The sequence below is a fragment of the Pipistrellus hanaki genome (assembly GCF_964339955.1).
Source record: "Pipistrellus hanaki genome assembly, chromosome: 2".
NCBI classification, from domain to species: Eukaryota; Metazoa; Chordata; class Mammalia; order Chiroptera; family Vespertilionidae; genus Pipistrellus; species Pipistrellus hanaki.
Window position 1 is genome coordinate 137,132,543 of NC_140504.1, and position 14,118 is coordinate 137,146,660.

At 39.8% G+C, this 14,118-nt stretch overlaps 1 protein-coding gene across 1 annotated transcript in view; it reads left to right on the forward strand.

The window, feature by feature from the left end:
• The window catches only part of LOC311617443 (guanylate-binding protein 7-like), a gene marked incomplete at its 5' end in the record, with an annotated part of 48,658 nt that overhangs the window by 3,665 nt on the left and 30,875 nt on the right, over positions 1-14,118 (forward strand). The window contains 7 exons of the mRNA XM_084873805.1: positions 1,586-1,695; positions 1,906-2,102; positions 3,802-4,047; positions 4,940-5,220; positions 11,426-11,638; positions 12,854-12,956; positions 13,238-13,431. Of these exons, the coding sequence (XP_084729931.1) occupies positions 1,586-1,695; positions 1,906-2,102; positions 3,802-4,047; positions 4,940-5,220; positions 11,426-11,638; positions 12,854-12,956; positions 13,238-13,431 (1,344 nt within the window). The remainder of the gene's footprint in view (positions 1-1,585; positions 1,696-1,905; positions 2,103-3,801; positions 4,048-4,939; positions 5,221-11,425; positions 11,639-12,853; positions 12,957-13,237; positions 13,432-14,118) is intronic.

Below are 14,118 nucleotides of genomic sequence, written 5' to 3' on the forward strand. Positions count from 1 at the left end.
CATGAGCCCGACTTCTGGCTGAATAGCACTCACCCTGTTGGAGTGCACTGACTACCAGGGGGCAGCTCCTGCATTGAGCATCTTTCCTGTGGTGATCACTGTGGGTCATAGCAACTCATCATTCCACTGTTTGGTTGATTTGCATATTAGCCTTTTATTATACATGATAATGGCATTATGATAATTCTGTACATGAACTTGTACTTTTAACAACAGATCTGGATTGTTATCCTTGGCTTACTGTGTAACTAATATTGTGTGGTCCACCTATGACTTTGAATAACTAAGGGTTCCATTAAGTTAGCATTTTATTTGGATTAAAAAAAAAAAATTAGCCAGTCTCTGTTTTTCTTCCAATGCTTAATTAGAAGTGAAAGGTAGAGGCCCTCCAGAGTCAGCAGTTCATTTAAAAGTCCCTTTCTTAAAGATGTTACATGTTCTCAGATTTTTCATGGATTTATTTTTTAAGTACCTGCTTAGGCACTTGAGGTGAAACACTTATCGTAGCTTTTCCACATTGGAGTTCCTCAAACTTAAAGTTTTTACTAGTTCCTAGTGTTTAGGACACTAAGACTGTTGCAGAGAGGGTGCAATTCATACATCACAGGCCTGAGAAGGCTTTGTGGTTTCCGACTGAAACACACAAGTCAGCTTCTGTAGCTTAAGGTTTCATTTCCCACCATTATTCTACTTGTTTTACATCACTTATTAAACTGGGTTCCCTTCAGGTTTTATTTTCGTTGTTTATGTGATGAAAAACATAATCCTGTAATTTGACTTGCTAATATTACATTGCTATAACATACAATGCAATATTACCTCATCTTATAGCTATCAAGCTTGTTTTATGGAAAAACAAAAACAAAAACACACACACACACAAAAACTAAGACCTAAGTAAGTCTAGATTTAGCCAGTTTACGTATAATTTGTATGTTAGTGATGGATTATATTGTAAAATGAGAGATAAATAGGGAAAATGTGCCTGTTGAGAAAAAGATCAGTGCATTTATACAGTTAAACTTAAGTGTTCACATTTTAGAATACAGACATCGTTTACAGTTTGGCTTTGATAATGTTCCTTTCATTAAGTTTATAGTAGTAAGTGTATTTTCATTTTATTTTTACATCTTTAAAGTAAAGTATGATTAAAAAAAAAAATGGTAGTGTTTTTGCCCTTGCTGATGTAACTCAGTGGTTAGAGCATTGGCCTGCACACTGAAGGGTTGAGGTTTTAATTTCCTGTCAAGGGCACGTACCTGGGTTGCAAGTTCAATCCCAGCCCTGATCAAGGTGGAAGCAGGTGGCAACCAATAGATGTGTTTCTCTCACATCTATGTCTCTCTCTCTCTCTCTCTCTCTCTCTCTCTCTCTCTCTCTTCCTCTCTCCTTCCCTCCCTCCATTTTATTCATTCCACTCTTTCTTAAAATTCAGGGGACAAATATACTCGTGAGCATTAGCAAAAAAAAAAAAAAAAAAAATAAAAAGTAATTTTTAATTTTTAGTTTTCATTTTAATTTTTAAAATCAAATCAAACAAACAAAACAATAGACACCTAAGTCCCCTGCTTAATGCACTTTCTAGGATGACCCTAAGAATGACTTGTGGATCTTTGCCCTGGCTGTGCTCCTGAGCAGCATGTTTGTCTACAACAGCATGGGCAGCATCAACCACCAGGCCCTGGAGCAGCTGCAGTATCCTTCCAGGAACCAGACCTCCATGTGTCATGGAGGCTGTGGGATTGTAACTGAGACTATTTTTGACGTTGTTGTTTTCTCATGTCAATGATCACGGTTGAAGTGAAAAGAACACATGGTGGATAGGAATGTTAATAAAAATTGTTTCTGGGTGAGATCTGGAAATTTTGGCGGGGAGCATTTCTCATTCCTTAACTAAGATCCCAGCTATGTGACTGAACTAACAAAGCTCATCAGGGCAAAATCCTCTCCCAGCTCCGGTGAAATAGAGGACTCAGCCGAGTTTGCAAGTTTCTTTCCAGACTTTGTTTGGGTGGTTCGGGATTTCACGCTGGACTTGAAGTTAGATGGACGCACCGTCACTGAAGATGAGTACCTGGAGAAGGCCTTGAAGTTGGTTCCAGGTACAAAAGGATAGTCTGAGTGGCGGAGGTTTCAGTGGGAGGTGTGGTTAACTGAGCCCTGTTTCTCAGCACTTAAGGTCAATCTTTATTTTTTAATGAATTGAGGCCTGTGCTAATGGTGATATGTGTAAGACAGGTGGGTATGGTTTTAGTTGTTATTATTATTGAAAAAAACTCAGGTGACCAGAATTTAAGTTGGCTGAGAAAATGTAGAATCCATTGTTGGACAAAATTATTTTTAGAAAAACTGACACCATGAAAAATAACTTAGAGGATTATTGCCAGTGCTACAACTTTTTAAGGCTCAAATATTTGTGTTACTTATTAAATTCAGAGCTCATCTACTAGTATTTCTATTTAGCAAAAAGAGTTCATTAGTATGGAAGATGATAAACACAGAACCACAAACATATCAAGTGACTTTATTTTTGAAATATATTTCGTGTTGTCTATTTTAATAGCTTGCATGGTTACATTCTTCATATGAAGATATTTATATGAATGTTTCCCTCAAAAAAGAATCATTGACATATCCTTCCTACAAGACTGTCAAATCCTTTATTATTTGTTTTTGATAACATCGCTCTCTTCATTCTATAGCCTTTTACAATATTTTAAAATATTAAACTCAACACTGAGTACATTTAGCAAAGAGAATAATAGGTAGTACCTAAGAACATATTCATTTTTGCTTATTTAATAATTTATTTATTCATTCAAGCATCATTTATTGAGCAGTTGATAGATGCCTAGAATTGCACTGTGTGTGACATTGTCACATTCAATATAACCTGATATCTGATATAGAAAACAGGTGAGGTCTCCAAATAGCATTAAGTTAACATTACTTTCTGATGATGTCTGCTAAAAAAAAAAATCTATGAATGTATTTATATTGGCTGAATTTTTAACTCTGATTTTTAGGAGTTTTTCTTTACTGTTCTGAGTATTGTTTGTCTTTCACTTGAAACTTTTCCCAGGAGTATCATAAATATCTTTATTTCTACCTGAAAAAAAAAAATCACTTTTACTTTATAGCTCACATTTTATTTCTGACATGAGGTCTATAATATCAAAAGTATTTCTGGCCATTTTTGAAATTAATCTATCATTCAAAAATAATAAACAACTGAAACCGGTTTGGCTCAGTGGATAGAGCATAGGCCTGCGGACTGAAAGGTCCCAGGTTTGATTCCGGTCAAGGGCATGTACCTTGGTTGTGGGCACATCCCCAGTAGGGGGTGGGCAAGAGGCAGCTGATCGATGATTCTTTCTCATCGATGTTTCTAACTCTCTATTCCTCTCTCTTCCTCTCTGTAAAATATCAATAAAATATATATTTTTTAAAAAAATAATAATAATAAACAGTTAAACCATTGGACACCATGGAAGGGCTAAGGAAAATAATCACAAATTTCTTCACTTGGGATAGATGCCCGTCTCCTGTCTTCTCCAGAAGTCCTTTCTATGCTCCTGGCTCTGGAAATAAATAAATAAATAAATAAATAAATAAATAAATAGTACAATTTCTATACTTTGGTAGATTATTAGCATTAATAAAAGTAGATTAAATGATTAAATAAAAGGAGACTTACAGGAACCAGTGTTACAGTGATGCAAAAATCCCTGGAAACGAATGTTTTCAACCTCCTTGCCTAAAGACTGCTTCATCAGTGATTACTGTTTTTCTTTTTTATAGGCGAGGATCCCCAAATCCAGAAATCCAACATGCCTAGAGAGTGTATCAAGAAATTCTTTCCAAGGCGGAAGTGCTTTGTCTTTGAGCACCCTACAAATGACAAAAAAGTATTACACTATGTGGAGGAGATGTCAGAAAACCAACTAGAATGGAATTTTCAGGAGCAATCCAAAAATTTCTGTCAATATATCCTTACACATGCAAGAACCAAGACTCTAAGAGAAGAAATCATTGTCACTGGAATTGGTGGGTCTTCATTGTTACAGAAAGTTTCTCTGCAGTTCAGTGTGTGTGGTTGCACTTGGAATTTGTTGGTAATTTTGTTTCCTTCCCTTTGTGATGTGGAAACCCAGACATTCATGCCACACATAGACATGCAAGTTTTTCATTAAAGTTCCCCTATATGAGGGATTATTGAAGCCTACTGTGTCTCATGAAATTAATACACTAATGACATAATCACAAGCTGCTGTTAAGGAGGGGAATCTGCCTCATGATGATAAGAGCAATGAGATGGGTGTGTCTTATTGAGGATACACAGATATTTTGAGAATTTATACCAGTTAGAAAAAATATATAGCAGAACATAAGCCTTTGAAATCTTATTAGGGTTTGAGAAGAAATGTTAACTATAGCCTTATGTGGAGGGCAGACACACAGTGCCGTCTGGTGAATTGGGCCCAGGTTTGGTGTAATCATTAAGTTGTCACCGTCCTGAAATTCTTGATTTTTTTTAAAGTGGCCGCACATTCAGTTTAGGATAGTGCCCACAAATTACCTACTTTACTTACCTATAAGATAAACTCATTTTATAATTTCAAAGAGAAATTATTCTAGGAAATTATTGAATGTGTTGGATGAGATTATTATTTCATACTAGAATGTGATGAATTCATAAATAATAAAAAAAGAGTGAATAGAATAGATAGTAATGTCATTATGAGAAAGTAGACACATAAAAGTAAAAGGAGGAGGGTACAAGGATAAAGACAAGGAGGAATATGGGGAGAAGAAAAAGAAAACAGAACACTTCATTTCAGTAAAATTGTTGTGATTTTTAGAATGCTGATCTTGAACACTTGTAAAAACAGTGAATGAGAAAATCCTTTTAATTTCCTAAATATATTGTGCCATTCAGGGCTGGGCACTCTGGCAAAGGCCTATGTGGATGCCATCAACAGTGGAGCAGTGCCTTGTTTGGAGAACACAGTGACAACTCTGGCTGAGCAAGAGAACTCAGTGGCTGTGCAAAAGGCAGCCGACCACTACAGTGAGCAGATGGTCCAGAGAGTGAGCTTCCCCACAGACACCCTGCAGGAGCTGCTGGACCTGCATGCAGCCTGTGAGAGGGAAGCCATTGAAATCTTCATGGAACGCTCCTTCAATGATGACAACCAGGTGTTCCAGAAGAAGCTTATGGTAAGACTAGAGACCTGGTGCAGAAAATTCGTGCACAGGGGAGTGTGTCCCTCAACCCAGCCTATACCCTCTCCAATCTGGGACCCCTCAAGGGATGTCTGACTGTTGGGCAGTTGGACATCCCTCTCACAATCCAGGATTGCTGGCTCCCAACTGCTTGCCTGCCTGCCTTCCTGATTGCCCTTAACCTCCTGCTTCTGCCTGCTAGTCTGATCAACCACTAACCACTCCCCTGCCAGCCTGATTGATGCCTAAATGCTCTCCTGCCAGCCTGTTTGCCCATAACTGCCCTCCCCTGCAGGCCTGGTCACCTCTAACTACCCTCCCCTGCAGGCCTGCTCCCCCCCCCCCAACTGCTCTACTCTGCAGGCCTTGGTCCCCCCAAACTGCCCTTCCCTTCAGGCCCAGTCACCCCAACTTCCCTCTTTTACCAGCCTGGTCACCCCTAACTGCCCTCCCCTGCTGGCCTGATTGCCCACAACTGCCCTCCCTTGAAGGCCTGGTCCCTCCTAATAGCCCTCCCCTGCTGGCCATCTTGTGGTGGTCATCTTGAATCCACATGGCGGCAGCCATCTTTGACCACATGGGGCAGCGATCTTGTGTGTTGGAATGATAGTCAATTTACATATTACTCTTTTATTAGATAGGATATCTTAGCTTACATCCTTTCTAAAAACTGCCCTTTTATAATGACTTCTAGACTCCCTTTTTGTGACTCCCAAGTTCACATGTTTCTAACTGTAGAATGAACCTGGATTTTTCTGAGTGACTGGCCTCTACAGAATACTGTATATGCTTTTCTAAAAGATTATTTTTTATCTTCTATTTTTTGCAAAACAAAAGATTGTGTGCTTAGCAGAGTTCAAAAACACACAGTTCTTCAGGTCAGATTCTAAAACAATATATGTACCACATGCTGAAAACAAGGTTAAAATGGGCTTATATGATTAACTGAACGTTCTGGGAAACTTCTTTCCATCTTCAAGCCAGCAATGACTCATCATATCTTTTTGTATTGTTTCTAATTTCTGTGACTACCTACTCTGCCATTAACTGGAAAAATCTTTTAAGGGGCTCATGTAGTTAGGTAATGCCCACCTAAAAATTTCTATCTTAAATTCAAGCTGGGTTGTATAACATAATCTAGTCATATGATTAATATTCATCACACCCATGGATCCAAGTACTATCTAGGGAGTTGACACCAGGGGAGAGAACTCTTGAAAAGCATTAACATTCTACCCACTATCATCACCTTCACTGAAAGTTTATCTGAGTGTGCCTTTGATTATTTTACAGGTTACAAAAATCTTTCAGTTCATATAGAATAAAACCAACTTCATTAAAATGTCGAAGTACAGCAAATACATTTTGTTTCTATATTTTTGTACAATCAGACCCTCATTGAAAAAAAGTATGAGCAGTTTAAAACTCTGTTCACAGACCACTGAACTCCTTAGTAGGCAATTGATTTGCTATGCATATATTTTATCCATAGCAACCCAAGTTTGTAGAAGAAAGTCATATTGAAGTCTCCATTGCTCATTTTTGGTCAACCCTACTACTGATAAAGAAACCATACATAAAACTGGGTTGCATAATTGAACAATGCTAGGGAGTAAATCCTACAACTTCTCATCCAAAGAAAAATAAATGTTTATAACTATACTAGTGGCTCAGTGCATGAATTTGTGCACATTGAAAGAAAATTAATTAGAAGAAATATATCACTATTCACTCTGTCTCTATAATAAACGTGTCAACCAAATTATGATCAACAATGATAGAGACATGAATGCAATTGATTGGCACCAGTGAGTGCTTTATATGTATCATGCATGTGCAAGTCAACTTAGCCTTTTATAGATATATAGAATAAACTTGCTTAATTAGACCTGCTTTCTGATGTAGCTAAATTTTTTCCAGCCCAGTGAAGCATCCCAACTTCTCTTTCAGTAATTGTCAGCAACACAGCAGTAAATATCAACATGAAACAGATTATTGTTGTAGATTTTTCAAAGGGTAAATGAAATATTTAACTGCAGCAGTGTTTGACTATATTCTGTGCAGTGAGAAAACCTGACGTCATTTTCAAGGTCCACCATTTCTTACTTCTTTTCATATGGCTCGAGTTTTTAAGCTTTCTAAATCTCTGTTTTCTGGCTAATGAAAAGAAAATAGGATTCCACTGAGTCTCCTATCTACCAACTCCAGGACTTCTGGAAGGATAAAATGAAATAAAGCATGGGAAAACACTTCACAGACATTTGGTTAAAGTAAGAAATATTTCCACCTGGTTATAAAGCCTGGGCTGAAGAAACTCCAAAGAGGCTAGTCATTGCTAGAGAGAGGAAGCTGGGCATTGCCAAGTAATGTCATTACCCAGATAGACAGTTAGCATATCAGTCGTTTATATATAGATAGATAAAGTGAGTGATGTTAATGACTTATTGTGGTGATCACTTCACAATGTATACAAATAATGGTTCACTAAGTTGTATACCTGAAACTATTATAATGTCATGTGTCAATAATATATCAATTGGGAGGAGGGGGAGGCACCATGTCTACAGACCTCATAATTTCACAGGGGTTGAGCCTGAGCCAAAGTGAATAAGGGACTTTCCATGATGCCTGGTCATTCCAATTCCCAGTCCGCCCTGATGCCATCGCACTGCTTGTTTTCCTTTTACTTTTTCCTATTACAGTTGACATACAATATTATATTAGTTTCAGGTATACAATATAGTGATTAGAAATTTATATAACTGACAGAGTTATCGCCCCAATAAGTCTAGTACCCTTCTAGCACCAGACAAAGTTATTACAGTATTATTGGCTTTATCCCCTATACTGTACTTTAAATCCTAGTGACTGTTTTCATAACTGATAATTTGTACTTCATAATCCCTTTTCCTGTTTTCCCCATCATCCCAAACTGCTTCCCATCTGGCAATCATCAACTTGTTCTCTGTATAAGTTTGTTTCCATTTTGTTTTTACATTTCCTTTAGTTTTTAGATCCCACATCAAGTGAAATCATATGGTATTTGTCTTTCTCTGTCTGTCTTCTTTCATTTAGTATAATACCTTCTCAGTCCATCCATGTTGTCACAAATGGCAACATTTCATTCCTTTATATGGCTTGATGATATTCATTGTATATATGTACCATTTCTTTGCCAATTACCTGTTGATAGACACTTAAGTTGCTTTCATATCTAGGCTATTGTAAATAATCCTGCAATAATGTGGGGGTGCATATACCTTTTCAAATTAGTGTTCTGGATTTCTTCAGATAAATGCACAGCAGTGGCATTGCTGGGTCATACAGTAGTTCTATTTTTAGTTGTTTGAGGAGTCTCCTCACTGTTTTCCATGGTGGCTGCACAAACTTAAAATACCACTAACAGTACATGATGGTTCTCTTTTCTCCACATCCTTGCTTACACTTGTTGTTTGTTGACTCATTGATTATAGCCATTCTGACAGGTGTGAGGTGATATCTCACTGTGGTTCTAATGTGCATTTCCCTGATGACTAGTGATATTAAGCATCTTTTTATGTCTTTTGGCCCTCTGTATGTCCTCTTTGGAAAAGTATCTATTCAGGTCTCCTTTCAATATATTAATTGGATGTGTGTGTGTGTGTGTGTGTGTGAAATTGTATGTGTTCCTTAAAAATTTTGAGTATTGATCCCTTATCAGATCTATCAGGTGTTATTGGCAAATATCTTCTGTTCACTGGGGTGTTTCTTTTTGTTTTTGTAGATTGTTTCAAATAATTTAGTTTGATGTAGACACATTTCTTTTGTTTATTTGTTTGTTTGTTTGTTTGTTTCCCTTGCTTAAAGACACACACATTTACTAAGAGTGATGTCAAAGATTTTACTGCCTATGATTTATTTTAGATTTTATATCTTAGATTTTAGTCTGTAACACATTTTGAGTTTATTTTTTGTATGGATCTGTTCAGTTTACCCAACACTATTTACTGAAGAGACTGTCTTTACCCCATTGCATATTCTTGCTTCCTTTGTCAGACATTAATTGACCATATAGGGGGAGGTTTATATCTGGTATTTCCATTCTCTTCCATTGACATTATGTGTCTGTTTTTATGTGTGTACCATGCTGTTCAGGTTACTATAATTTACTGTATAGTTTCATATCAAGTAGCATGATACTTCCAATTTTGTTCTTCTTTCTCAAGATTGCTTCGCTTATTCAGGTCACTGCTTGTACCAGACTTGGAGTTGCTTAGCAAAAGGTATAGTACATGCCAAGGCCAACCACTGCTTTGTAGGGGTTTCTAGGCTTTTCAAAGATTTTAAAATCTTTGTGAGCTAAGTCAGGCTGCTTGTGTGGAAAAATGACTGGAAGCAATTGGACCAAGTAAAAACTGGTTGGAATAGTATCTCAAGGAATTTCCAGTGTAATCCTATGTAATAAAGAGGGAATATGCTAATAGACCATCACTCACAGCTGAGGCCAAGTTCCCATACGGAGCCTTAATGAGCAATCAGCAGGGACCTGAAGCTATGCCCTCCCCTGCCCCCGTGGGGCTTGACAGGGGACCTCAAGTTGCACTTCCTATCCTGGTGGGCTAGGGAACCTCAGGCCACACCCCCATCCAGCAGGGTTTGATGGGGTCCTGAGGCTGTACCCTGCTGCCTAGCTGGACTGACAGGGGACTTCAGGCCATGCTTCCCACGCAGCAGGGCTTGATGGAGGACTTCAAGGCATACCCCCAGCCCCGGTCTGGGTTGAGGAACCTCAGGCCACACCCCTTATCCTGGCACCAAGCTAGGGGACCTGAAGCTATGCCACCTGCCCAGCAGGGCTTGACAAGGGTGGGACTGGCTGGGTCTGGATCTAGTCGAATGTGGGGAGCCAGCCCGGTCTGGGTCTCATGCAATTTTGATGTGCATGTGGGTGGGTGGGGACTTGACTCTGGGTGCCATGGTGAGCCCCAGACTCTGATAGGAGGAAAGTTTTCATATACATTTTACTAATTTTCTTTCATCTCTGACACTTCTATCATAGAGAAAGGGCAAACAGCAACATTAAATTATCTCCTCTAATTAATCCCCTTTTAATGTGCCTGAATTTTATGCACCATGCCACTAGTCTGTATAAATAAAAGCCCAGTGACCAAATGGTGCAATGATCAGAACTACTGGAATGACTGGTTTCTATGAGTTCCACTGTGGCGCCCAACTGGCCCGATCCAGGACCTGATCGGCACCCCCAACTACCCGCAGCCTCTCTTCCCAACCAGCCCTGCCCCTGATCTAGACCCACCCATCCTGATTCGGGCTGGGCCAGCCAGCCCCACCCTTGATTGGATTCCCCCACCCTGATCAGTGGTGGGGCCAGCCGGCCAACTTCCTCCTGCCCTTTCCCTGAGCCAGTAAAACTCCTGTGTCAGCCCCTGATAGGCCTTGCAGAGGAACCCCACCCGTGTATAAATTTGTGCACCGGACCTCCAGTATAAATTATGTTAGCCGTGTTATTGGAGAGCTCAAATTTGGTGCCCACTTGTGTTTTCCAGCTCTGTGGGAGAGTGCTTATCAAAGGAGCAATGGACACCTGCCCCCACTTCTCCCCAGAGAGAGCCACCCTGACCTCAGCCCCTGCACCTTGGCCCTGACACTAATCCACTACATTCTTCCCTATATGCTGCCCTGGAAAGACTAGGGCAAGTGAGTTTGTGAGCAAGTGAGTCCTTTCCTAAGCCCTTCAAAGAGAATGCCTGAGACTCCCAAAGCTCTCCTCGTTCATTCACAATCCCTACAGGTTTTCACAGACAGACATTGTGGGAATTCCTCTTCCTGGTACTGGTTCCATGAAGTAGTCAAGGGAGTGTGGACTGGGACCCATTATTCCACAGAAGGGCGCTCAGCTGCTGAGCTATCCCTCCCAATTCTTAATTGCCACACATAAGTGTGAGACCTGTGCCTCCTACCAGTCTTATCGTGGCATCTTCTTTATATTTTCCATAACAGAACTTCTTTTCAGATGGGTCTTGATGGGTTGTTCTATAATTTAGTTGTAAATTCAGTGTGGTTCCAGAGGAGATGAGCACAGCAGTTTCCTACTTCACCATCTTGACAGCAAGAAGACCGCTTCTTACAAGAGGATCACAGTTGGACCTTCCCTTCTAACAACTTCTTTCCTTTGGGTTTCTCCACATTTCCATGACAGGAAACCATAACCATGAAGAAGGAGTATTTCTTGCTGCAGAATGAAGAGGCTTCTGGCAAATATAGCCAGGCTCAGCTTAAGCAGCTTTCAGAGCCCTTGATGGAAAGTATTTCAAGAGGAACTTTCTCTGTGCCTGATGGATACAAGCTCTACTTAGAAGCAATGGATAAGCTGGAACAGTCGTATAACATGGTGCCCAGGAAAGGAGTGAAGGTGAGATATAAAAAGAGGGGAGAATGTAGGGTACTGGGGTTAGAGGGTCTTTGTGGATGCTTTTTTTTTTTAAATCTAAGACTACACCACACCATATATGGAGAAACGCAAAGCATAGGAAGATCTACATTTTTTGTGTTTTATATCCATAATAAGTTAGACACTTTTACATAAACCAGAAATGTTTCTTCCTAAATGTGAGCTTTACTATTATCCAAAGTCTAGATGAAATAAAACATTTGTTTTATTTAACAAACAGTGCAATAGTTTTGTGCTAAGTATAGGAGATATATAATTAAAGAAACAACATTCTCAAGTAGCTTATGACCTTACTGAAAAGGGACATATAAATAGTCAATTGGATATAATCAGATATGGTCAGCATACAAGTATACACTGACAGTGATGCTGCTGATGATAATAATGATGGTGATGCCTAACATATATTGAGCACTCACTTTCTATTACACGTTTCATCTTAAGTGCTGTGTTTGGATTATCAGTTTATTAGAATAATATCATCCCCATTATACACTTGATGAATGAGCTGCACTGAGAAGCTAATAAGTTTCCTAAGAGCAGACAGGCAGCAAGTGGCAGAGCTGGTAGGAAAAGTCTGTGTACCTGGCAGCCATTCAAATCTCAGAAGGAAGTTTAGCAAAGCTGCCTGGAAGAGGAGGGAGAAACTACAAGTTGAAGTATCAATATATGCTATCTGAGTAAAGGGTAGATGAGCAACCAGTCAGAAGAAAAGGAAAGTGCACTCATTACAATGGAGGATGAGTATAGAACTGTACATAAGCCTGGATGTCTGGAACCTGGGGTGGATGGTGGCTGGCATATTAGGATAGGAAGCTGGAGAGACAGGAAAAAGGTTGCTATTAAGGGTTTTATTCTAACTAATGAGGTTTGCCTTTTTAAATGAAATATATGTATTTTTTTAATTTAAGAGAGAGAGAGAGAGACATCAGTTGGTTGCCTCCCACACATGCATGGGCTGGGGATAGAACCCACAACCTGAGTATGTGTCCTGAGTGGAAATCGATCCCACAACCATTTGGCATAAGGTTCAAAGCTCCAAACAACTGAGCCACATGGGCTAGGGCTGGAATTTTTATTGTGACTGTGGAAGGGAACCACTGTGGGATCCTAAGAATTATGAAGAATTCACAGTCAATTCCTCCTTTTCTGTTTTTTATTTTTATTTTTTTCCAGGCACATGAGGTTCTCCAGAGCTTTGTACAGTCACAGGCTGCAACAAAGGAATCCATCCTGCAGGCAGACAAAGCCCTCACGGCTGAGGAGAAGGCTCTAGAAGGTACAGGACAGGGCTCTGATCACAGATGGGAGGGGAGGTTCCTGCAGTGCCCTGCAACAGGTGTGAGAGCAAAACCCTCCTGAAACAAGGCGCTTCCGGTCCTGTTAAACAAGTCAACTAAACTGAAACTAACCAGGGGAATTCTGGTGGCTTAATTGGCCAATTAATGCCTTTCTATCACATTTTCCTTACCATTTTAAAGTCCCTTTAGTCTCTGCACTTAGGAGGGTACAGCGGGGCATAAATTATTTTCTTTCCTCTATTAAACCCTTGGGGAACAGCTGAGCGTGCCAAGAATCAGGAAGCTGAGAAGGAACAGGAGCTGCTAAAACAGAAACAGAAGGAACAGCAGGAAAAATTGGATGCTCAAGACAAAAGCTTCCAGGAACACCTTGTCCAACTGAAGGAGAAGATTAGGAAACAAAGTGAAAGCCGCCTGAGGGAGCAGGAAAGAATACTGGAGCACAAGCAGAAGGTAAGTCTGGGTGGGATCTGGGCTGTGGATAGAGGACAATCAATCACCTGGATCCTCGTGAAGGGGAGGACAAAACACGTAACTGAAGTCATAAACCCTGAAGGAAACCCAAAGGCATGTAAGTTAGTGAAATGCCAAATTAATCGGGTCATTCTAAAGCCCTAAGTCTGTGACTTGGCACCTTCTGTGGCACTAGAGTCTGTGCAAATGACATGCCACAGACTCCTGAACAGGCTCATTGTGCCCCCTAGTGAATAGGATGTTTGCTACAACCATCAAAGAGACTTCAAGTAGCTCCATCTGGTGGAAAGTGTCAGATTGTGCCTGATATGCTATATAGGATGCAAAAAGCTCTAATGTTCACTGCATTTGTTACCAGATCTGCCTGATTTATTCTGTGCACCCAGAGTAAAATGCATGCTCTGTTCCAATCTGGAGTTTTATAACCAGTGTTCTATAGAAAGTCAGAAATTCCCATTATAGTTACATGTGCGTAGTCATTCTACTTCAATGGAATTGAGAAATAATTTGAATTGAACCTCCAAATTTTTCAAAGAGCATCCTCAGGGCTGGAACAGATTCTAAACATAGTTGTCAGGCTGACCCAACCCAGCTTCTCCTCACTCCCAGTGAAATCACACTGAGGGATTTTCGAAGGACATAAAGCATGGATACTCCCACTATGAG